Source organism: Aethalodelphis obliquidens, unplaced genomic scaffold (genome assembly GCF_003676395.1).
Source record: "Aethalodelphis obliquidens isolate GAN/ISIS:26980383/991018 unplaced genomic scaffold, ASM367639v1 scaffold34, whole genome shotgun sequence".
Classification (NCBI taxonomy): Eukaryota; Metazoa; Chordata; class Mammalia; order Artiodactyla; family Delphinidae; genus Aethalodelphis; species Aethalodelphis obliquidens.
Window position 1 is genome coordinate 8,213,304 of NW_020837978.1, and position 23,613 is coordinate 8,236,916.

General features: G+C 44.6%; 1 protein-coding gene across 3 annotated transcripts in view; it reads right to left on the bottom strand.

Moving 5' to 3' along the window:
* The window catches only part of NEDD9 (neural precursor cell expressed, developmentally down-regulated 9), a 296,988-nt gene that overhangs the window by 35,922 nt on the left and 237,453 nt on the right, over positions 1-23,613 (bottom strand). Inside the window, exon 1 of one of the 3 annotated variants that reach the window (XM_027128366.1) lies at positions 8,705-9,137. The exons of the other annotated variants lie outside the window; for them this stretch is intronic. Coding sequence (XP_026984167.1) covers positions 8,705-8,716 — 12 coding nt within the window. The 5' untranslated portion in view covers positions 8,717-9,137. Of the gene's footprint in view, positions 1-8,704; positions 9,138-23,613 lie in introns of those variants that run through there. 3 annotated transcript variants of the gene reach the window in all.

Sequence of the window (23,613 nt, forward strand, 5' to 3'; positions counted from 1 at the left end):
TTCATCGCTAAAGATTCCTACTCCTGCAAGGAGAAAGAAAAGGACCACCTCGTTATTTACCAGCAAATGTCACGTGGTAAATATTATTTACAGGTAAATATAAAAAATTTGCCGGAATCCACTTTAAAAAAGCCTCTTAGATAATTTCCTGATAAGAAGCTGAAAACAAGTTAGATAAAAGGCTGGCATAAGGCAAAAGGGATAATGCTTTCGATGGCTGATTGATCTCTGAAGCAGCTAGAACGACCATGTGTTCCTAAACTTTCCAAGACAGTCCCCGTTTCAAATATCCTTCCCATTGTCAGACCATCTGTCCCACTTTGGGGTCTGTGAAACGTGGATACATACCTACAGAAATGATATATATTTTAAACTAAAAATAAAAGACAGGCATCCAAGTATATATCTTGCTAATGGATCTGCCTTCGCTGAATTTAGGATTTGGGAGGAAAGAAGATAAGTACTGATAAGAATCTTAGGTTTAGTCAATGGACTGTTCTCTCATTGACAAGCTGATCTTTATAAGGGAACGAGATCTATTCCAAGGGCATCCTGGCCTCTGTGAGACTGTCAAGCAGTCCAGCTTCACAGTGAATGCCACTGGGCTAACTGTGTTCCTATCACCCCCTTCCTTTACCCTCCCCACCATTTAAGGGGATGCTCATCGAACTTAGCTCTGAGTGGAAAAGATTGGAGAATCAGAGAATAACATGCAAGTTCTAACCCAGAGGAGCACTCAAGGGAAAAAAGACGTCAAAATTTTGCTCTACCAATGCTGTTGTGATGGTTCTGCAGCACTGCTGGTCCACTCAAGCCATTTCCTGCTAACTCTAAGTCATACCACGGATGATTAATAACAACAAACAAAAAACAGTAACAACGAACTCATGGACAGATCACTGACATGTCCTGTTAGAAGCTTGGAGGGTCTAGAAGTCCACTTTCCTGACTTCCCAGTGGCTGGCATTGCTTGTTATGGTTATTGGGGGCTGGGGGACGGAATCCCAGCTCAGTCTTTCAGTAGAGCACAGAGCCTGGGGACAGAGAAGCCTGAGTCCTGAGTCAGCCCCATCTTCTGTGGGAGTGAGGTGCTAAATTAAGGGCAATAAACTGACTACCACAAATCAATGAGATTAAGGCTAATTCATACAAGAGACAGCATAACTAAAATAAAGTAGGAAAAATATTAATGACATCATACTGTCTAAATAAATATTGCTTTAATTAAATAGAAAGATCTGGTTCAAATCCTAACCATTTATGCCTTTTGGTGGTTGCAACTTTCTACTGAGTTTCACAAATAACACCCTCCCACACACACACCCCCCCCCCCCCCCCCCCCCCGCCCTGCCCACACACACAAAGAGCAAAGAAAGGAATTAAATTCAAAATGAGCTATCAAGCGTTTTGGTGCAGTGCTTGCACTTTTACGTATTCATGGTTGATCAGTCTTTATTTCTGGTAATCATAAACATCAACGTTCCACATAAGGAACATTTTTGGTAACATAACTATTACCTTGACATATTAGAACTATCAGGAGGAATTCTCATTTGCAACATACACACCAAGATCTGCAAAGAAATAAGATGCCTCCATGTGAGTGAACCCAGCCTTTGAATAAGGCTCATGAACCACCTACCTGAATACCATTTAGCACAATTAATTGCTAAATTAATTGGGGAAGAGGTTGAGGGTAAGGGACTGGCTTTTTTTTTTTTTTAAAGAATAAACCTGTATTTAGTAATCCATGGTGAGGCCCAAGTATATGTATTTGAAAACACTGCACTGGCAATTTCATTATCTCCATGATCAGCTGTCCCACCCTCCATCTCAACCATGAAAACTCACGGTCACACACCATCACTACTTCTATTTTCTGGAGTGCCTGTTCCATCTTCCTCAAAGCATATGCCTCAATTCACCTAGATCACATGGTCCACCTTCTGAATCACTCTTTCCAGTGGAGGGTGGAAAAGGTCACCAATAAGGCCTTTATCTTAAAATGAAGATTCCTCAGGAAGACAGTCTTTTGCAGCTAAGCTGTAATGTTCCCCAGGCCTGCGGCGTCCTCATTAACTAGTAAGAATTCCCGCAGGGGGGTGACTGGAATGTTCAAAGTAAATAAGACGGACGGGGTGTTGCTGACAAAGTATAAACAGGGTTTTTTTGTTTTATTTTTTTGGTCCCTTTTCCGTGCCCATACTCTGCAGTCATCCATTGCCTAGGTAACTGGTAGCTATTCTCTTCATTTTAAGTTGGAAATAGAGGATTTCTTCCCAGTGGCACCATTGTGTTTATCTTGGCAAGGAGCCTTGGTAATTAAGTCTATATGTTACTGCAGAGTAATTCCATGGTCCCAGGGGCTGGGATTTCAAACCAATTTGTTTAAGTTTCTTTCTAACCCTAAAATGATCTAAAAATAGATCACCAACGCCTCTTACTTTACATCTCCATCACTCTAACTGACGGCAGTAGGCTAGAGATATGGTTTCCCTGAGCCCCACTCACCTCCTGTGCACTTCCCCCTTGAATTTTTACAGTCATGACTGTCTCTTTCCCTCGGTACCAGTTTTGTTGTGGATAAACAATTGTAGCAAAGGTTTCCTCTTACATTTTTATACATATAATGCTTCTGCACCTATATGTCTGAGTATATATATTATATGTATCTTATAATGCATCATATAATACCTGCCATTTTAAAATGCCTATTATGTACTAGAAACAGATGATTTTCATATATTATAACCTTACAACTATCTGATGAGACAGGTACTATTACTCCCATTTTATAAATGAGGAAATGGAGACCTGAAGTAGCTTGCCTAAAATCATACTGTTAGGAAGTAACAAAAGTGGGATTTGAAACAAAATCCACTTTGCCATACAGCGAGACTCTTTTAACGGCTATTTGTGTAAGTATTATATGTAATTCAACATTCAATTCAATGTTTGTTGAGTACCTACTGTGAGCAAGGTCCTACGATTTCAGGAATATCAAATCTTATTAATAACAATGAAGATACCAAGTCATTAAAATATTAGCAAGTGGGGACAGAGGTGTACTGGTAAATCCCTATGTCTGGCATCTGCATTTCTGCAAGACATCTCCAGGCCCATGGAATATTCAATAATACTCGATTATCTTAACCTAGTGACTGGGGTTTTGACATAATCCTGTCACCAAGTCTTGAGTCCACACTATCCTTTCAACATCTATTGGGCACCTACTTATATAAGGAGAGCTGGGGCCGACTAGCATTGTCTGCTTCCATTATGCAGGAGCCATGGTAAATACCTTACCATGGAAAATGTCTTGCTTAGGCTTTAGAACAATCCTATGAGGCAGTTATTATCCCTACTTTACAGATAAGAAAACTGAGGCCCAGAGAGCTTAACTTGCCCAAGGTTACAGAGCATCACGTCACAGGAAACAGAAATGCCTTTCCCCAAACCTCATACTCTATCTTGTCTCTACTGCAAGAACACAGAAGAGACCAAGTCCCTACCTCTGCCTCCCACCCCCAAGGCCACAACAGATCCTGGATCATACTTTTTATTCAAGGGACTTGTCTGTCAATCTGCCACTACATACAAATAAAGGGTGAGTCTCTCGTATTCAGTGGGGCTTACCTAAAACTGGAAAGCCCCAGTGGGCAACCTATGTGAGTTCCAGGTATCATTTAGATAGTGATTTGATTGAAAGAGGTTAATGAGTAAGGTAGTGCTAACAGAGTAGGGCAGCGGTGAGAAACAGAAAGCCTATTGTAGGGATTATAGGACAGTCAGGGAGACAAAGGTTTAGTCTTCTGATTCTCTTATAGAGTGGATGGATGAGGGGGTTTGACTCACGGCAAGTGACACACGAACCAAGTCACGTAGGCACAAAGAGACAGGGGCAAATGAATGGGAGCAACAAGGGACCAAGATTTCCTATAGCAGAGTCCAAAGAGAGGAGGGAGGTAGGGGGTACAGTGTGCTTTAAGTGTGCCACGTCTGTGTAGGTGGGGAGGCAAGCCCTCCAGAAGTCGGTATTAGAGAAGCATAGAGAATGCTTGAATGAAAAAAATGAGAGATGGGCTTCCCTGGTGGCACAGTGGTTGAGAATCTGCCTGCCGATGCAGGGGACACGGGTTCGTGCCCCGGTCCGGGAAGATCCCACATGCCGCGGAGCGGCTGGGCCCGTGAGCCATGGCCGCTGAGCCTGCGCGTCCGGAGCCTGTGCTCCGCAACGGGAGAGGCCGCAACAGTGAGAGGCCCGCGTACCGCAAAAAAAAAAAAAAAAAAAAAAAAAAAGAGAGACGATGAGGTCATAAGGGCACGAAAGGGGATGGAATTGGCAAAGAGGCTTGAAAAGTGGAGAGGAAGTTTCTTTAGAAGTGGCGGGGCGCAGAGTGGAAGCCACTGATGAATTCTCAGAAGAGGACTGATGTATATTCCAGCAAGAAAAGGATGCTGAAGGAATCTTCGTTACTGTGCAACCTGCTAGATCGGTGTTCTCAGAACACCTTCAGTTCTACAAAGACTCTGATTTCTGTACACGTAAATCGTTTAGCTCTGAAAATGGGTTTGCTCAGTTAAGAAATAAATATGTAACCAAATAATTTTTTCAAAGCATCTTTTGGTGCTTTTAAATGCATAGATCTCACATAAGTTTTAAAAAGGAGGCAGGGGGCAGGAGTCCCTCATTTGGAGGGTGTGCAACACATCATTTAGAAGAGAATAAAAAATTTAAAACCAAAATGTTGAAGCCAGGAAAGAATCAGAAATTATATGGATTATAAATGACCATGCTGACTAAATCAAAGACACTTGATCAAATGTTCTCAAGCCACCTTGAGAAAATAAAAATATTTTCAAAGTCCCCTAGAAAGCTTTTCATTGTACACACTTTCTGGTTTCCCTAACCTACTTTACCACGTTCATCCACGACGCAGGAATCTGAATTTCAAAATGTAGTTTTCTTACTTGTGTTCTAAGCTCTACCTGTTCTAACGTTCAGTCGGAACGTTCATGAATGAGTTTGCTGAATGGCAGACTAGAGAAGTAATTTAGCATTTTAATGTAGGCACACAGGGTACAGAAATTTGGCCACAGAAGCTGCTCAGCTATTAGAGATCAAACAGGCCGGGCCCGTGGGGCACTGACCAGGCCTGGGCCTGCACAACATGGGTGGGGCCTCGGGCCTCTGCTCAAACACAGCTGTGCACCCACCCTCCAATTACCCTCCTGGCAGACAGCAGCGATAACCCACCCCCAGACCCTCAGGAGGGAAGCTTTCCCTGAGCAAGCCACGGCCACCGAGGCACAGCCCTCAACCCCAGTATCCAGAACGTGCTGTGTATGTTCCAAGGAGCTTGGGGAAAATTCTTGATAAATGAAGTCCCCCGCAATTTACTGTCAGCGAACCTCAGACGGAATCCTTTAGAAAGAAATGGAACTTTACGTGCATATGAGAGTGACTGCACCCTTCCTGTGAACAAATAAAAATACATACAATGCAATTAAAATAGACTAGATATAGGCTAACCAAAAAAAATTCACCAGAGCAATAGCTTGCATTCCACAGTGCTCAAGATTACCATAAATATAAGCTGGCTGAGCTGGAGCTGTGTGTAAGTTCAGAATGAGGGGAGGCTTGGTTGTTCTCTAGTTATGATCCCTGAAGTAGCCAAACCAGATAATCTGGTTAAAAAAAAAAGCCTTAGGGACTTCCCTGATGGCTCAGTGGTTAAGAATCTGCCTGCCAACGCAGGGGTCACGGGTTCGAGCCCTGGTCTGGGAAGATCCCACATGTCCATGGAGCAACTAAGCCCGTGTGCCACAAGTACTGAAGCCTGTGTGCCTAGAGCCCATGCTCCGCAACAAGAGAAGCCACGGCAATGAGAAGCCCGCGCACCGCAACAAAGAGCAGCCCCCGCTCACCGCAACTAGAGAAAGCCCGAGCACAGCAACAATGACCCAACACAGCCAAAAATAATAAATAAATAAATGTATATAAAAAATATCTTAAGAGTGGCCGGATTATAAATCACTCAGTGAGTATCTTTAAGTCTGACTGTGCTAAATTTATAGTGTTTAGAGCAATATCGTGTCTAAAAGGTAATTCCTGACTCCAGGATTTTACAATCTAATAATTATCTGGTTTTACTACCTAAGTGGCTCGAATTAAACAACACTACCAAACATGCATTTCACTTTGCTTTGTAGAGTTACTGTCTTAAAAAAAAAAAAAAAAAGAATCTATTCTGCAGGAATACTTTTTCTTGAGTTCTTATGATTTATTCAATAAGCATGAAAGGTCTTTTATATAATCGTTACCTTGATGTGCAGGAATACTCTAGATGACATAGAGTCTTAAACTTCCTGGGAGAAGAAAACACCAGTCACACAGCACATTTTAGGGAGGTCACAGAGAGTTCTTTCTTTAATAGTGGTTTAAAGTCACAAGTTCTGGAGCCAGATCATCTTGGTTCAAATCCCAGCTCCTCCACTTTTTAGCTGTGTGGCTTTGGATAAATTACTTAGCCTCTCTTTGCCACAATTTCCACATTTGAAAATGAGTATAAAGTATTAACACCACCTCGTGGAGTTAATTGGAGATTTAAATATGGAATTCTGTATCGGCCTGGTGAGTCTTAAGAACTGTTATTTATCACTCGTCTACCTTTGTGCCACCTCCTCTACTTAAAATTACAAAATCCTCTCCTGAAACAAAGTCCATTATTAACTTGAGAGAAAATAGGCTTTATGAGAAAGGGAAAGTAGATTGCTTCAGCTATTGGTTCCTTTTATAGTCACCACAAGGTGTCAATCTGTCATTTGGTTAGTTGGGGAAGTCAGTAGTTTTGCTGGTGAAGACGTGCGCAAGCTAATAAAAATCATACATTTACAACACTTGGCAGGGTGTTCGACACTGGTAAGACCCGGCAGAGAGGCAGGTTTTCCCCATGAACGGCAATCACAGTTCACAGCGTCAGCTGCTGTGATGTTTTCTTTCCACAAAAGTAAAACTAAACATGATGAGGTCGCTGAATAACAGTGACTTTAGACTTCTCTGTCACTTTCCAGGTTGCGGCACTCAACGTTAAAAACAGCCATTTATACTTTCCAATAATAAATGTAGGAATGTATTTTCTCTTTTTTCCCCCTTCAAGCTGGTTTTTATGAAACTAAAGGCATTCACAATAGGCAGAAGAGGGGCAAAGATTCACTGAAGGCTAAGTAATATCTGGAGATAGGACATTATGATATCCTATCACTGTTCTAAATAAGGGAACTGTGGAAATATGGGTGAGCCATTTCAAGAAAAAGAGCTTTCCTGCCAGGTAGAAGGATTTGTTTCTGGTTGCATCCTGAAGTCAAAAATATTAAGAATCTTCAGGATTATCCATTCCCCTGATCTCTCCTATTGAGGTAGAAAATGGAAAGCTGATAGTACAGTGCTAACTGATACCTCTGCTTTCAGAGAGTTCTAACCTTTCCAAGGAGAGCTATAACTCATGCATCACAATAGAGACCTTTAACAGTTAGATTTAGAGCTACTGAACAAGATTTATAGCTTTTGAATAACAGGTTTATCACTGAGGTTAGCCAGCGGCTATTAGCCAGAACTGAGTATTTACAACCTCACATTAAAAAAGGATGAGCCAGAACCTAGGTAATTCAGAAAGAAAGCCAAGTAGCTCTCAGCTAGCACAATCTTGAAGGTCAGACAGGTAACTCAAATTGCCAATCCCAAAGCATAACCACCTGGCCTAAACGCCTTTCAATAACAGCATGTTTGTTTAAACGCACTGGGACTGTATCTATTCTAAAACACACGTAGTCATCCTCCAAGCAAAATTCATATCCAATCCCTTGCAATCTGCTCTGAATAGGGGGTCTCTGGAAGCTGCTTGCCTGGTTAGATGGGGGCAACTTAGACAAAAGGGGATATTCTAAATAAGTTGTAATCCTTTTGCCGAGAATAAACACACAAAGGTGCGAAATGCGTGGAGAAATATGCTGCTGAGTGTTCTGACACTACTATGAGTTTCAGGGACAATAAGCTCGCTGGAGCCTTCAGACCCTCAGTCCATTCAAACGCCAATGAAAGTGTTTTCAAGAAATGGCAAGTACTCATTGGTTCTGAATCCAATGTCATTTATGGATGTCAAAATTCTCCATCATCAGCTGTATAAGGGTACCTGGGGCTTTGAACTTCTTCCACTAAAAGTACGTATGGCAAACTGCTTCCCGAAGCAAACGCTTTAAAGCAAAGGCTGAAAACTGCTTTAAGAGCCAGGCTGAGAGGCTCAGCAGTTCTGATTCCTTTCTTACTACGTCTCCCGGGACAGTGGCAGCCAGGCCCGGGCGCGGAGTGCTGAGCTAAGGGGCGCTCCGCGTGGAGTTAGACACCCTCTGATCTACCGTGGCCACTGCAGCTCCGCCAGACTTTCAGGGGAGGTGGACCGGGTGTGCTGTGAGCTCCCGGCGTGGGTCTTAGAGGCTGGAGCTCTGCCTGCCTGCTTCTATGCCAACCCCAGTGACTGAGACCCATCTCAAAACAGAACACAATCGGGCACAGTAGGGGTCCCTGCAGAGGAGCTGTCCTGCAGAGGACAGACGGACACACACACACACACACACATACACATACACACACACACACACACACACACACACACACGGAAACCTTCTGTAAAAGGCACTCTCTTACCTTATACTTCATCTCGGCAGCGGTGAATTGAGGCGTTTTCCTACACTAGTTAGACTGCATTAAGCACTGGCGTGTCCGCCCCTCCATCGAGCGCTGGGCTAAATGAAAGTGAGAACGGCCCAGCTGCAGCCAGTTGTCAGCGCAGCGCGGAGCTCCGGCACCGCTACGCCCGCCAAGCCTCTGAGCTCACTGTTTTGATTGAGGCAGGCCGAGCACGGAGCTAATTTGCATACCGCCCCGCCATTGGCTAGTGGGCCAAGGTAATGCGGACGCTCCGCCCACCCTTAACTCCTGAAAACTGACAAAGAACTTGTAATGTGATCATTTCTTTTTACATCGTCAGAAAGGGTGGAAAATAAAGTCAGGAACCTTTCCCGAACCTTACTCCACCCCCACCCCCAAAACCCCTGGAAAAGGAGATAAATTCTTTTTAAGCTTAACCCAAATTTTAAAGAAATGGAATTCAGCAAGCGGGCTGACAGTCGCGCTTCCTGTGACCTAGCAACTCCTTCATAAACCCATTTTATTTCAAAGCCGTTCACCTCACAATCTCTACATGAAACAAACTCGGGGAACAAAAGGTTTTCTGTCTCCGGGCCCCTTTTTACTAACTACCCCTGCTGATATCTCTCTCTCTCTTTCTCTCCTCCCTCCCCTCCCCTTTCTTGCGGCTGTTTGCTTTTTTTGTTCTTTTCAATGTTCAAAGTACTTGCAATGTCAGTCTGCAAGGAGCCAGAATACAATTCTCCCTCAGTGAAAAGGAACTTGGTAGCTCAGGCACCAGGGATTCCCTGGCCGGCTTCTCACGAGGGCCTCACAGAGTTGAGTGTCAGCCACATTCAGTAGACCTTCTCTGGTTTTGCTGAGGATAAAGGTTAGCTGTGACCTCTTAGATGGGGCTGGCCAGTGCACGCCCTATACATCATCACTGTTCACCAAGTACTGTGTTCTTTGATGGCTGGCATTTCTAGTTCCAGCTTTGAACACTGCAGTTTTTCCTTCTGACCTCTCTCTTGAAGATGACCCATTAACCCACCAACACTTATTATCCAGGGAACAAAACATGCCCACTGTTTGATGAGCCTAGTTAAAAAAACTCAGTCTTTTCCCAGTGAAGCACAGAGCATTTGGTTCAACTTCATGCTTTCTATAGAGAGAGAGGATCACCCAGGAGAGAACAGAAATGGTCATCTTCAGCAACTCTTCTGAGGAATGGAGCAGTGAGGGGAAAATTCCTTTTCATGGGACCTCAGGATTGAGACTCGATGAGTGCAGACAATAGCTGTCCCTGAATGGGAAGGACTCCAACTAGACTACACGACTTGGATGGAAAAATCAGCCTTTATTTTTCTCCTGACTGAGTTGGATCAGAATCAGTTTGATTTTTTTTCCTTCCCAATTCCCAATGGATTAAAATTCTACTTTTATGGGGCTTCCCTGGTGGTGCAGTGGTTAAGAATCCACCTGCTAATGCAGGGGACATGGGTTCGAGCCCTGGTCCGGGAAGATCCCACATGCTGCCAAGCAGCTAAGCCCGTGCGCCACAACTACTGAGTCTGCGCTCTAGAGCCCGTGAGCCACAACTACTGAAGCCCGTGCACCTAGGGCCCGTGCTCCGCAACGAGAAGCCACTGCAATGGGAAGCCCGCGCACCACAATGAAGAGTAGCCCCCGCTCGCCACAACTAGAGAAAGCCTGTGCACAGCAACGAAGACCCAATGCAGCCAAAAATAAAAAAACAGAACAAAACAATAAATAAATAAATTTATTAAAAAAAATTCTACTTTTATGATCTAAGCAAAAAGAACAGGAGAGCAGCTGTCCTACAAAAGTGGTTTCCGGATACAGGGTACAGGGCTCAGAGTTTAGATCACTGTTTAATGTGGCACTTATTCCCTGGACAGGACCCCCCACTACCACCACCACCAAGGTGGTCATAGTGAGGTTGACACACAGGTTTGGGACCTCCACTCGACCTCTTTCCCTCATTTAGCCTTAGAGTGAAAATGAGCCTGAGTGATTTTGCAAGGTCCTTCTGAATACACATTAAGCATGAGACATATTACACTGCAAGGATCTTCCTAAGGGTCCCACAGACTTATGTGAGAGTCTAGCTGGCAGGAAATTGTTTTTGGTGTCTGCCTGGATAAGTCAAAGGCCTTCTCATCTGTAAGATGAGTCTTGTGGCCTCCAGGAGATCTAGATAACATTCCTTTGGCTTCCTAAGCAGTAAAGCTGAATCCGCCTTCTGTTTTGCTTGATGAGTACCACTGAATAGTGAACACTATCTCACCCCTTTTTAATGCTTTTAAAGAGTTTCCCAAAGCATATGCCAGGGCTCTTTCTTTCTCTAGGTAAAAGCTTAACTCACACCAAGTGGCTCTCCTGCTCTCCTGTTTCTGTCCTGTACAGAATATACCTGAAAACCTACCTGAAGTTTATTTCAAGGTGGTTTGGGTCGTTGTATTGTTAGTTATATAGAGAAAAGCATGAGGGTGTTGGAGTCAGTTAAACGTGTGTTAGAATCTCAACAAATTTCTAACTTCCTAATTTTGGTGTCCTGAAGTGTAAAATAGACAATAATATCAACCTGCTAGCGTTATAATGAGGACTAAATGAACTAATGTAGATAGAAGTTAATAGTATTTGGCAGATGGTAAGACCTTAGTAAATGATGGCTTATTAGTATTATTACATTATTATTATTTTAATATTAAATTTATTATACATTATTTTATTACTATATCATAACATTAACATCATATATCATTATAATATTATTGTTATATGATATAAATTAATTTTAAATGATCATGTTAATTATAACTATTATCACTATTAGACTATTATCGATATTATATGTGTGGTGGGCATTCAGAAAATGATGGAGGAATCCCTTCATCTCTGTGCCATCCTATCACCGGGCAGCTTTCTAATTTAACAAATATCAATTCAGAACCAACCATGTGCCACGGCTGTTCTAGGTAGGGAGAATACAACAACAGCCCAGTTAAAGGTCTTACCCTCACAAAGCTTACAGTCTAGTAGGAGTGGAGGACAAAAATTAAAGAAATATATAGTACAGTTTTGGTGTGGTAGATGCCATGAAGAAAAATGACGCAGGAAAAATTGCTAGAGGAAAACAGACCAAGGTGGGTGAGGAGAGTCTCATTTTAGAGCGAGTGGTCATGTAAGGCCCTCTAGGGAGGTAATATTGAAGCAGGCATCTGAACAACGTGAGGGATCCACTCAAAGATCTGGGGAAAGAATGTTCCAGACAGAGGAAGTGACCCATGGGAAGGGCCCGACATACAAGTGAGCTTGGTGTATTTAAGACCAGTGAGCAGTCCAGGTTGCCCAGAGAGGGGTACCCAGGGGACGGAGGGAGAGAGGGAGGTGACAGCCATTTGGATTTTCTCCTGAGTGTGACAGGAAGTCACGGGAACGTTTTGAGCAGGGAATGATATGATCTATTTCTCTGTTTTTACCCTTGGTTTGTTTAAACACTCAGGGACAGTAGACTATTAGTTAAAAAATATTGAACTCTTTCTTAATGCAGCTCACATAATGCTGATAGCTGTTACTTTATTAGTGTCATCTGCTCTGTTTCCTTCAGAACCCTTTGGGGAAACACAAATGCTCTCAGTTAATACAGAAGCAGCCCCCTCTCCATCTATATCTCCATCTATATCACCTGACCTTCTGGATGAAAAGACACTGTTTAAATTGTGCTATAAAAACACCGTCGATTGGTTTATGCAGCCACCCTAATGCTCCCATGGGTAGCCTCATAAAATGGGTCAGGACCCCAGGGCTCGGACACTAACGTGTGCTCACCAGCACTCTCTCGGCCTCCCCAGACGCCCGTGCAGGCCAGAGCAAGGGAGATGGCACAGATGCCATCCAAACCATTTTCCAGCTGCCGCTGGGCACTGGTGCGGATACAGCAAAAACTCAGAGAGGATGCTAGAGGGAAGAGATTCTTCCGTCCACAACTTAGGAGGATCCCATATGGCTGCTGGCTGAGAGTGAAGGGGCAAGTCAGAGCCTGCGAGGGCAGAAAGCAACCTTGGGAATCGTCCAGTCCAGCCCCTGGTAGAGAGGACGGATCTGCTGCTCCGGGGGTGCCCTGCCCGGGGGCCACCAGCTTGCATCCTAACCACAGACAGTGCTTTAGGTCCGTCCTCTGTATCTCCTGTCTGATTTATTCCAGCCACTCCTTTTAGTTACCCTGCTTGAAATGGCTCCTTGTTCTGCTCTATGTTCCACATTGCTACCTGTTTAGTTTCTGGAATACAGAGCTGATCACGTTACTACTATGTTTAAAAACCTCCAGGAACACTCCAATGCCTTAAAAACAGGATCCACATGCTTTGGGCTGGACTATAATCGGAGCCCACCCTCACTTTCTGGCCTCATCTCACCTCCCCTCGCAACCCACATCCCACACTGTAGCCACACATTGGGGCAGGGTGGAGGGGCGAACTCACTGAATCCAAGACGCTCGTACAGTCCTGACTTTGCACGGACGGGTCCTTCTGCCCAGAATGTCCTCCCTTCACTCTTCTGCTATCAAGCCCAGTGCCAACACTTGCTCTTTTGTGCTTCCTTGTCTACACCCCCAACCCTGCCCACCTCGCCTTTTCAGAATGAATCCCTCCCTCCCTGTGCTCTGCCCCTATTGGACTTGGACCAGGGCCCTAGCATAAGGTTCTGACACATTGTATCATGATGATTTGTTGATGTCTGTTTCCCCAGCTTCCAGGTAAGCTGGTATCTTGTTCAACTCTGTGTGCCCTGCGGGCTTATACCTTATAGAAGCTGAAATGCCTTCTGAATGAATGAGCAAGAGAACCCGTGCATCTTCAAAGGACTTGTGTAATCCTGAGGTTCTGCCTGTTGCTTAGGAAGGCAGTGGGGAAACTCGTGGTTGAGGGCGGGAGTGCCGTTTACATTTATTACCCCTGAGCTAGGATGCACCTCTTCACAACCAGGTCAGGCCTGTTGCCAGTCCTGGCTCTTGTGCACAGGTCAGTCAGATAACTACGGCTTGTGGGCCGCCTGTTTTTATATGACCTACGAGCTAAGAATAGCTTTTACATTTTTAAGTGGTTGGAGCAAAATCTAAAGCAGGATAATATTTCATGAGATGTCTCTAAATAAAGTTTTATTGGAACAGGCGCACACGTTCATCTCCACGTTGCCTGTGAGCTGCAACAGCAGACTTGAGCAGCTGCGACAGAGGCGGTTAAAAACTAAAAAGGCGAAAAAATGTATTATCTGGCCCTCCCTGGAGCAAGTTTGCTGACGCATGCTCTAGAGGAGCGCAAGATGTATCCATCCCTGAGTTCAAATAAGTATAGATTCTGCCACAGCCACAGAGAAACAACATAGAAATACCCACTCTAGAGCCATGTTTTAGCATTTTTAGTTTGATACCAATTTCAAAAAAAAATCTTCATTATAACAAAGTTATTTCAAAAAAATAATCCGAGGCAGCAACTTTTCAATTCTACAGGTCTCCAGAAACGTCCCCAAACAAAGATGAGCCATTGAGAGTTTTCTCCTTCAGTCCACTGGCTCATTCAGGGACCAGGCCCTGTGCTGGGCCGTCACAAACATCATTTTTCTCAATATTCATCTAACAACCCTAATGAGGTGGGTCGTAGCGTTCTAGTTGTACATGTAACCAAACTGAGACTCAGAGAGGTTTCCACAACTTGCACAAAGGTCCAGGCCAGGGAGTGGCAGGTCTGGCATGTGAACCCAGGCTTTCTGGCTCCCGGGTCTGTGTGCTACATGGCTGCCAGGCTTCCTCTGGGTGCCTTCATTATCTGAGCCCCCATTTGTCAGTTTGATAAATTAGCATCTCTACCCTAGTGGGACTAAGCCTACCTGAGGAACATGTATTGCTCTGGAGTTGTGACTAAGGCTAATAGTGCGCGCGCACGCACACACACACACACACACATTTTACTCAAACTTTCAAGCCTGTGTGTGTGTGTGTGTGTGGTCCCTCTTGCCTAGACTGCCTTCCTTTCATCATCTGCTTACCTAAATCCCGTTTTCCCCCTAGTTTGCACCCCATCTACTGCATGGATCCTTTTCTAGAAAATCTCTCCATTGTTGGTTACCCCATTGCCTACCCCCGCACCCCCTGTGTCTTTCATCACCTATGGCTTAGGTCAGGGCTTCCCAAATCTGAGCTCCTTTAAAAACCAGTTGTGGATGCTTCGGCTTCTCCCCTTTCAGTTGGATTCTGTAGGCCTTGGAATCTACACGTGAGAAAAGATCCTCATAGGATCCTGTATACAGCGTTTTGTGTGTGGTATATCATTTAGTGCTTAGTTATTGCCTTGTATTGTTTCACCCGTGAGGGTGCCTCCCCCAGAGTGAGATTTTAAGCAACGTGTAGAAGAGGATCCTGTCTTTCCTTCTGTCGTATCCCCTTCTGCACCTGTGTAGGTAACTGCATCGCATCTATGTCTTCTCAAAGCCCTAGGCCTTGTCCACGCGCCCAGCCTTCATCGATGTCAATATGAAAAAAATAAGCCACTTTTCAGCAGGCAGGGGAAGAACACCTCTCACTCTAGGCAACCGCCCTCGTGTATCTGTTGAGCGGGTCAAGCTCTTGGAATGAACGAAAGTCTGTTATTGGAGAGACGCTCAGAACAGTCTCCAGGCTTCTTTACGTGTGTGGGGTGGAGCTTTCATTCACTTGCCCTCCACTCCTATTTTGGCACAAGACACCTCATGAAGGCCGCCCAGAGCCCACCCATCTTCCCCCCTTTTCACAGCAGTGTCCTAGGAAGAATATCCGTTTTCTGAAAGGTGTTCAAAGCACTGTTTTAACGTAAGTTTCTGCAGATGGAGGGTGGTGTTTACTATAAAGGCTGTTGACTCACGATCGTCGAATTACTTCTGCCTTGGTTCCTCCCTGACTTATTTCTTGTTTTCGCTCAATGACGAGCCACCTGGGGTGAGGTGGGGCTCTAAAGAGATGAGCAGCGGTTCCTCCAGGTCTCTCTTAACCTTCACGCATGACATGTGGATTCCCACACTATGAAGCCTTTACAAGGTCTGACTGCCCCTTTTCACTCAGTCAAGTTTATAAGTGTGTCACTGTCACCATCCTTTTAAAAGTCCACCACCCTCTTCCCCCTTCCCACTGCCCTCTGCCATCCATCCCAGACACTACGAGGTGGCTTTTAATTTTATCAAGGGTGAAGTGCTAACGTTGAGTGTCTTAGGGCCCTCTGAGTCTTTGGTACACCCTGCAAGAATACACGTAATACCGTGTCACTAACATGCTACAAAGACTCCTGTAAATGGGGCGATTGTTGGCAATACCTTGACTTGATTTTTGAAAAACTCGTGCAGCTGTAAAGTTTCTGATGATATATACACACCTACATACTACTGATATTATAACTTTAGAATACTTAATTACTACCTTTCCCCCCCACAAAGAACTTAAAAAACGTAACAGATTAAATTATATGTCGAGTAAACCCACTCAATTCTAGTGAAACATGACAAGCATTTGTGAGGCGCCATTTAGTGTTTTCTTTATATGAAGGATTTGGGAAAGTTAACTTAGGGTGAAATAATAAGAAAAGTTAGAAACACGTAATAAAGATTTAGGTTTATTCATCATCGTAAATGTGCAAAGGCTCAGACTGCTACTATTCATATGTATCCAGCTGGACAAAGGAACGAAGCTCAGTAGAAGAGAAGGAGTTTTTAACAGTAAAATTGTGCAGGCTGCTGGCAAACGCTCCCTCCTGTTTTCTCCAGTCCTGAGGTGTTCTATTATTGCACGCTTTAGTTTGTCCAAATAAACAATTTGTTATATGAAACTGTCATGGAAATCTCTTCTGCGGGTAGAAACTTGGACTGTGGGTTTTTACAAAGGTCAAGGTGATTTGCCAAGACCAAATAAACAGGAGTGGCGTGACTGGATGGAAGACGGCCTCTACTCTTCTGAAGGCAGGGCCCAGCACAGTGAGATTGCTACATAATAGGTATTAAATAAGCAGTGACAAAGGCGCCATGGTTTCCTTCCTGGTAACTTTTTGTTCTTCCCTTGTGTATTCTTAAATCTGAAAAGTCTTCCTGAGCCCTCGTCGCGTACGTAGCATCACCCTCTAGATGGTAGGACGTGAGATCACGGTGCTTTATGCTAGAGCTTTGCCATCCCCTTCCCACTCGCCACTCTTTGCTACCACCTAGGTGGAATGAGCGGAGAGATTTATGGACTGCGTGCCCTAAATTCCCGGATGGGGCTGGATGTTCTGTTTCCAATCCACTCCTGAGCTTTACCATGCTCCAGACACATGGGCCGCTAAAAGTCACCCTCCCCATCTGGCATCCAGCGTGACTCCAGGGTGGAGGTGGGTGTGGAAGAAAAGGGGGGGCGGTGTTTCAAACCCCCAATAGCCACTTAACTGGAGGCACAGGGTAAACCATTTCTTTAGTGTTTGGAGACGCATTTTCCCGCCGGGGGCCCAACGAGAGCCCGCTGACCCAGTCCTTCAAGGGCCCCTGCTTTCTGTCCCCACCGCCCTCATCAGCTGAGGCCAGTGAATGTCCAGCAGGCCCTGTCCCAGGGCATCCGGCCCTTCTGAGCAGCCCAGGCGGCCGCCAGCTGGCGCTGATGAGGGAGTCGAAGGAATCTGAGTAATGCAGGGCCTGGGGTCGGAGTGGGGAGGGCAAGACGGTAGGAATGTGATGTGGGAACGCAGCACACCCGGCGCTGCTGAACCCAAGCTTTTGAAGAGTTTGATTCATTTTAGAAAGCAAACAAAGCACGTCAGCTCTCAGCACTCTTTTATTTCGTCTGCCGGAGGAATGCCTTTCCAGCGTGGGCCGGAGACTGGGCGGCTGTGGAGACACCAGCGTCCACCCTTGACTTGCCGAGCGCCTGTGGACGGCGCATTCCTTCCTGCCCACTGGAGCTGGGAAATACAGAGGAGCTCTCTTCTCTGTAAGGAGAGGAGCTCGGCTAACGGGCAAGCACAGGACTTAAAGGCTCACTCACTCACAGCACTGAGGCTTACAGATGTTATGTACGAGTTCCCTTAATTTGCTTAAGTCCTGGCACCCTGTGATTTAGACCAGAGGATGTAGACAAGGGCGGGGAGGTTTGCGAGGGTTTTCTTGAACTTTGATGCCTGCGGTTCTCATGACTCATGCTCTAACCAGCCTGTGGAGCTTCTGGTCAGAGGAAGGGTCGAGGGTTGGGAGAAGCAGCAAGGCCACGGCCCTCCTGTCCCTAGAAGGTGGAGGCTACGTGCTTCTCACCTTTAGATTTTCCCATCTCAGACTCGCTGTCTTCTAAAGCCAACCCCTGTGCAGTCAGCTCACCAGGGAAAAAAAAATCTTCCCTCCTTACCCCACAGCTCTGTGCTTTTTATCGTCCCCTCTCAAACCCACCCCCGGACTTAGCTCTCCACCTCTCCCTTCTCCCATTCCCAGCCCTGATCCTTGGCATTCTGCTCTCTAAAAGAACGTTTTGGCCTTCCTCGTCCTAAATACAGATCCACGGTTCTTTGTTCAAAAACCTGGAGGCCAGACGAGTTGTGGAATTCAGAATATTTCAGCTTTTAGAAACAGATTTCGTGTCTATACAGCATGCTACAAAACTCCCAGTGGGACCTGGGCCAGCATCCCGCACGCAGACTCATTCAGATTTCAGCAGATGTGTGCATATTCATAGCACGGTGGGTAAATGAACACTATGCACCACCTTGGGCCAAGCCAGTCAGGTTCTGCTGCCAAATGAGTCACGAAAGAACTCTAGATTTTTATGCTTTGTAATCGTGGGTGGACGAGCCTGGACCACTACCACACTCTCCAGTTCCTCAGGACTCCCCTCTGACAACTCTCCTTCCCCCAGCGCCACACCAAGCGCTCCGCTCTCTCTTTTCCTTGCCACCATCTGCCAGCCAGCCGCCCAGTCCTGGCCGCCCCCTCCTCTGCCTCTGCCATCCTCGCCAGCCACCTCCATCCCGGGCAGTGCAGCCCAAGCTCTCCACTGTAAAGGACCAGCGTTTTCCATTCCCAAGCCATCACGCACCACTTAAAAAATACGTTACTAGGAAAATGCAATGAAAAAGACTTAGGGAATACAAGCCTTGTTTGTTGTTATTATTGTTGAATTCAACTGGTATAAAATGACCCCTAAACGCCATCAGATTGCAAAGTGCCCACTCTCAGTTTCACTCCCTCTGTGGGCCTGGGCGGTGTGCAGCCTGGGGCGGGTCTGCAGATGGCATTTTGAGGAGCACGGCTTGAGATCCTCGTCTTCCTTTGCCCAAGCTGGGGGCTTTCCTCGGTCCTTTGCATCCCCTTGCTCGCGACATTCTCACCCCCCACCCCGACCCGACCTGTCCTGAAACGTCCTCCTCCTTCGGCTTCCACAGCGGTGGGCTCTTCTTACTCTTGCCTCTCTCACTGATAGGTGCACTTTGGCACCCTTGCCCTCCGTATTCGCGGGTTCCAAACCCACGATTCAGCCAGCCGCAGATGGTGTAGCATTTCCTGTCCAGTGCTGGTTGAATCCACAGATGCAGAGCCCGAGGATGAAGCCTCCTCAGATCTTGGTATTCGTGGGAGGGTCCTGCCGAGGACCACTGCATTTTAGTCTTCTTTTCAGGCTGGCTTTCCCTAGGGTTGCATCCTTAGCCCTTTTTCTTCTGCATTTTCTCCTTTATCTATCTTATCCTCTCCAATGACTTCTACTCTCGTTTCTGTGTTGATGACAATCACATCCCCCGACCTGTGCTCTGCATTCCAAACCCTCATTTCCTCCTGCACCCAAATATTCCAGAGGCTTCTCATCACCTCCTCATATGCACATATTGTGACGGTTCATTTTATGTGTCAGCCTGGCTAGGCCACAGTACCCGGTTATTTGGTCAAATACTAGTCTCGACTTGCTGTGCAGATATTTTTTAGATGAGAATAACATCTAAATCTGTAGACTCTGAATAAAGCAGATAAGCCTTCATCATGTGGGTGGGTCTATCTCATCAGTGGAAGGTCTTAAGAGGAAAAAACGACTAACGCCGCTCTAGGGAGAAGGAATTCTGCTCCAGATGGGCCTTTAGACTGAGCTGCACCACCACCTCTGCTCTGGGTCTACAGCCTGACAGCATGCCCTGCAGATTTTGGACTCATCAGCCTCCACAATTATGTGAGACAATTCCTTAAATCAGTCTCTCTCTGGGCACACACACACACACACACACACACACACACACACACACGTGCGCTCACACACACATCCTACTGGCCTGTTGCTTCTGTTTCTTTGGAGAAACGTGGCTAATTGGCACATGAACTTCCCATTGAAACTGTGACTACGTCTAACTATTCTATTTCTATTTATGATGCCACCATTGTCCCAGGTGCCTAGAATCAAAAGTTCAAATTGATCTTTTGTTTCTTTTTCCCTCCTCTTCCCACATCCAATCAGCCATGTCAGTATTTATGGCATAAATACCCTACTTTCCATTCATCCACGAATGGAGATCCCCAACCACCAGACAGGCCTGGTCTGTCATAGAATGTATCCCCACATTGTCCATAGTGATTGGTCCAAGAAATTGGCATGTGACCCAGAGAGAGTGACGCTGAGATCTTCTTTAAGAATTTTTTTTTGAAGCAACTATTTTTTTTTTAACATCTTTATTGGAGTATAACTGCTTTACATTGTTGCGTTAGTTGCTGCTGTATAACAAGGTGAATCAGCTGTATGTATACATACATCCCCATATCCCCTCCCTCTTGCGTCTCCCTCCCACCCTCCCTATCCCACCCCTCTAGGTGGTCGCAGAGCACAGAGCTGATCTCCCTGTGCTATGTGGCTGCTTCCCACTAGCTAGCTATTTTATGTTTGGTAGTATATATATGTCAATGCCACTCTCTCACTTTGGCACAGCTTACCCTTCCCCCTCCACATGTCCTCAAGTGCATTCTCTACGTCTGCATCTTTATTCCTGTCCTGCCCCTAGGTACTTCAGAACCTTTTTTTTTTTTTTAGATTCCACATATATGTGTTAGCATACGGTATTTGTTTTTCTCTTTCTGACTTACTTCACTCTGTATGACAGACTCTAGTTCTGTCCACCTCACTACAAATAACTCAATTTCGTTTCCTTTTATGGCTGAGTAATATTCCATTGTATATATGTGCCACATCTTCTGTATCCATTCATCTGTCAATGGACACTTAGGTTGTTTCCATGTCCTGGCTATTGTAAATAGAGCTGCAGTGAACATTGTGGTACATGACTCTTTTTGAATTATGGTTTTCTCAGGGTATACGCCCAGTAGTGGGATTGCTGGGTCATATGGTAGTTCTATTCTTTGTTTTTTAAGGAAGCTCCATACTGTTCTCCATAGTGGCTGTTTCAATTTACATTCTCACCAACAGTGCAAGAGTGTTCCCTTTTCTCCACACCCTCTCCAGCATTTATTGTTTGTAGATTTTTGGATGATGGCCATTCTGACCTGTGTGAGGTGATACCTCATTGTAGTTTTGATTTGCATTTCTCTAAAGATTAGTGATGTTGAGCATCCTTTCACGTGTTTGTTGGCAATCTGTGTACCTTCTTTGGAGAAATGTCTATTTAGGTCTTTTGACCATTTTTGGACTGGGTTGTTTGTTTTTTTGATATTGAGCTGCATGAGCTGCTTATATATTTTGGAGATTAATCCTCTGTCAGTTGCTCAGTTTGCAAATATTTTCTCCCATTCTGAGGGTTGTCTTTTCATCTTGCTTACAGTTTGCTTTGCTGTGCAAAAGCTTTTAAGTTTCATTAGGTCCCATTTGTTTATTTTTGTTGTTATTTCCATTTCTCTAGGAGGTGGGTCAAAAAGGACCTTGCTGTGATTTATGTCATAGAGTGTTCTGCCTATGTTTTCCTCTAAGAGTTTTATAGTGTCCGGCCTTACATTTACGTCTTTAATCCATTTTGAGTTTATTTTTCTGTATGGTATTAGGAAGTGTTCTAATTTCATTATTTTACATGTAGCTGTCCAGTTTTCCCAGCACCACTTATTGAAGAGGCTGTCTTTTCTCCATTGTATATTCTTGCTTCCTTTATTAAAGATAAGGTGACCATATGTATGTGGGTTTATCTCTGGGCTTTCTATCCTGTTCCATTGATCTATATTTCTGTTTTTGTGCCAGTACCATACTGTCTTGATTACTGTAGCTTTGTAGTATAGTCCGAAGTCACAGAGCCTGATTCCTCCAGCTCGGTTTTTCGTTCTCAAGACTGCTTTGGCTATTCGGGGTCTTTTGTGTTTCCATACAAATTGTGAAATTTTTTGTTCTAGTTCTGTGAGAAATGCCACTGGTAGTTTGATAGGGATTACATTGAATCTGTAGATTGCTTTGGGTAGTATAGTCATTTTCACAAGTTGATTCTTCCAATCCAAGAACATGGTATATCTCTCCATCTGTTTGTATCATCTTTAATTTCTTTCATCAGTGTCTTATAGTTTTCTGCATACAGGTCTTTTGCCTCCTTAGGTAGGTTTAGTCCTAGGTATTTTATTCTTTTTGTTGCAATGGTAAATGGGAGTGCTTCCTTAATTTGTCTTTAAGATTTTTCATCCTTAGTGTATAGGAACGCAACAGATTTCTGTGCATTAATTTTGTATCCTGCTACTTTACCAAATTCATTGATTAGTTCTGGTAGTTTTCTGGTAGCATCTTTAGGATTCTCTATGTATAGTATCATGTCATCTGCAAACAGTGATAGTTTTACCTCTTCTTTTCCGACTTGGATTCCTTTTATTTCTTTTTCATCTGTGATTGCTGTGGCTAAAACTTCCAAAACTATGTTGAATAATAGTGGTGGAGTGGACAACCTTGTCTTGTTCCTGATCTTAGAGGAAATGGTTTCAGTTTTTCACCATTGAGAACGATGTTGGCTGTGGGTTTGTCATATATGGCCTTTATTATGTTGAGGTAGGTGACCTCTATGCCTACTTTCTGGAGAGTTTTTATCATAAATAGGTGTTGAATTTTGTCAAAAGCTTTCTCTGCATCTATTGAGATGATCATATGGTTTTCTTCCTTCAATTTGTTAATATGGTTTATCACATTGATTTCCACATATTGAAGAATCCTTGCATTCCTGGGATAAACCCCACTTGATCATGGTGTATGATCCTTTTAATGTGCTGTTGGATTCTGTTTGCTAGTATTTTGTTGAGGATTTTTGCATCTATGTTCATCAGTGATACTGGTCTTAGTTTTCCTTCTTTGTGACCTCTTTGGCTGGTTTTGGTATCAGGGTGATGGTGGCCTCGTAGAATGAGTTTGGGAGTGTTCCTCCCTCTGGTATATTTTAGAAGAGTTTGAGAAGGATCGGTGTTAGCTCTTCTTTAAATATTTGATAGAATTTGCCTGTGAAGCCACCAAAGGTCCTGGGCTTTTGTTTGTTGGAAGATTTTTTTTTTTTTTTTTTTTTTTTGCGGTACGGAGGCCTGTCACTGTTGTGGTCTCTCCTGTTGCGGAGCACAGGCTCCGGACGCACAGGCTCAGCGGCCATGGCTCACGGGCCCAGCTGCTCCGCGGCATGTGGAATCTTCCCAGACCGGGGCACGAACCCGTGTCCCCAGCATCGGCAGGTGGACTGTCAACCACTGCGCCACCAGGGATGCCCTATGTGTTTGTATTTTTTATAGACTTTTTCCTGTAATTGATATCTAGTCTCATAGTGTTGTGGTCAGAAAAGATATTTGATATGATTTCAATTTGTGACCCAAGATATGATCTATCCTGGAGAATGTTCCATGAGCACTTGAGAAAAATGTGTATTCTGTTGTTTTTGGATGGAATGTCCTAAAAATATCAATGAAGTCCATCTTGTTTAATGTATCATTTAAAG